The following is a 1,260-nucleotide window of genomic DNA, read 5'->3' on the forward strand; positions in this document are numbered from 1 at the left end:
GGGGGGGGGGGGGGGGGGGGGGGGGGGGGGGGGGGGGGGGGGGAGCTAGAGAGGGTAGCACGTAAGCAGCACATCCCCGTGCGCAGGCGCAGGGCTGCCCGCCAGAGCCGCGCCGCAGTGGGCACCGGCCCCGGGTAACTCCAGGAGGCAGGGCCCGGGGCGCCACATCCGCCGCCCCACCAGAGCTCCAGGGGGCTGGGGGGAGAACCCCCGTCGCCCCCGGGCTGGGGGCCGCTCGGGGAGAGGATGCCAGCCTTACCTGCTGCGTCCCCTCAGCCACGGCGCCACAGCAGCGCACACGGGCGGGTGCTGGCGTGACGAAGCCAGAGCCCAGAGCAGAGAGGGGCCCACGTGGCATCCAGGGTCCCGGGCACCCAAGATGGGGGCGCACGGGGGAGGCTGCCCTAGAGCAGGACAGGGGAGGCTGACGTTACCACGGACGTCGTGCCGCAGAAATGCCACGTGAGGCCCATGCCCTGAGCGTACCGAGAACTTACCAAACCAGTTAAGAGAAAAGGTGGGTAGAAAATGAGGAAGAAGGCGGACTCCGCCCGAGCGCAGGGGTGTGGCCTCCGCGCCCTCCACACTCGGAATTGCTCTAAGGCGACCTCGCCGCGGTCGTTCTCTGCTGCAAACGCGTCTGCGCACCCGCCTCTCCGCGCCCCTCGGTGGTCCTGTTAGTCCCCCCCACCCCCCGAGTACGGGGCGGACACGGCGCTGCCCCCCAAGAACCAGCTGCCCGCACTCAGTGCCCACGAATACCAGAGGCTCCCAGCTCCCGGCCTAGGTGACAGGTGGCCGGCCGTAAACGAGCACGAAGGGACCCTGTCCGATTCCGGCAACGCCCCGGGGGTGGGCCGGGCGGCTCGGGCAGGGCGCGGGGGAGGGCCGGCGGCTGGCCTCACCTGTCGCCTTCCCCGCAGACGTGTCTCCTGATGCGGCAGCAGCACGAGGCGGCCGCCCTCAACGCCGTGCAGAGGATGGAGTGGCAGCTGAAGGTCCAGGAGCTGGACCCCGCCGGGCACAAGTCCCTGTGTGTGAACGAGGTGCCCTCCTTCTACGTGCCCATGGTTGACGTCAACGACGACTTCGTGCTTCTGCCGGCCTGACCCCCCACTCGAGGGCCACACGGGACACAGGCCAGGGCCACACGCGTCTGCCGGCGCCGCGGCCGAGTCCGGGCAGTGCGGGGAGACCTTGTCCTTCGGGCCGGGACGTCTGGGGAGCGACCCCGCCCGCGGCCCCGGGAGCCAGGCTCGC

The 1,260-nt window shown here is 71.7% G+C and overlaps 1 protein-coding gene across 11 annotated transcripts in view; it reads left to right on the top strand.

The window, feature by feature from the left end:
* The window catches only part of ANKRD11 (ankyrin repeat domain 11), a 161,319-nt gene extending 160,103 nt beyond the window's left edge, over positions 1–1,216 (top strand). For all 11 annotated transcript variants that reach the window (XM_029926072.1, XM_029926076.1, XM_029926083.1 and 8 more), the window contains one exon: positions 924–1,216. In XM_029926072.1, coding sequence (XP_029781932.1) covers positions 924–1,109 — 186 coding nt within the window. In that variant the 3' untranslated portion in view covers positions 1,110–1,216. The remainder of the gene's footprint in view (positions 1–923) is intronic.
* The last annotated feature ends 44 nt before the right edge of the window (positions 1,217–1,260 follow it).

Source organism: Suricata suricatta, chromosome 16 (genome assembly GCF_006229205.1).
Source record: "Suricata suricatta isolate VVHF042 chromosome 16, meerkat_22Aug2017_6uvM2_HiC, whole genome shotgun sequence".
Taxonomy (NCBI): domain Eukaryota; kingdom Metazoa; phylum Chordata; class Mammalia; order Carnivora; family Herpestidae; genus Suricata; species Suricata suricatta.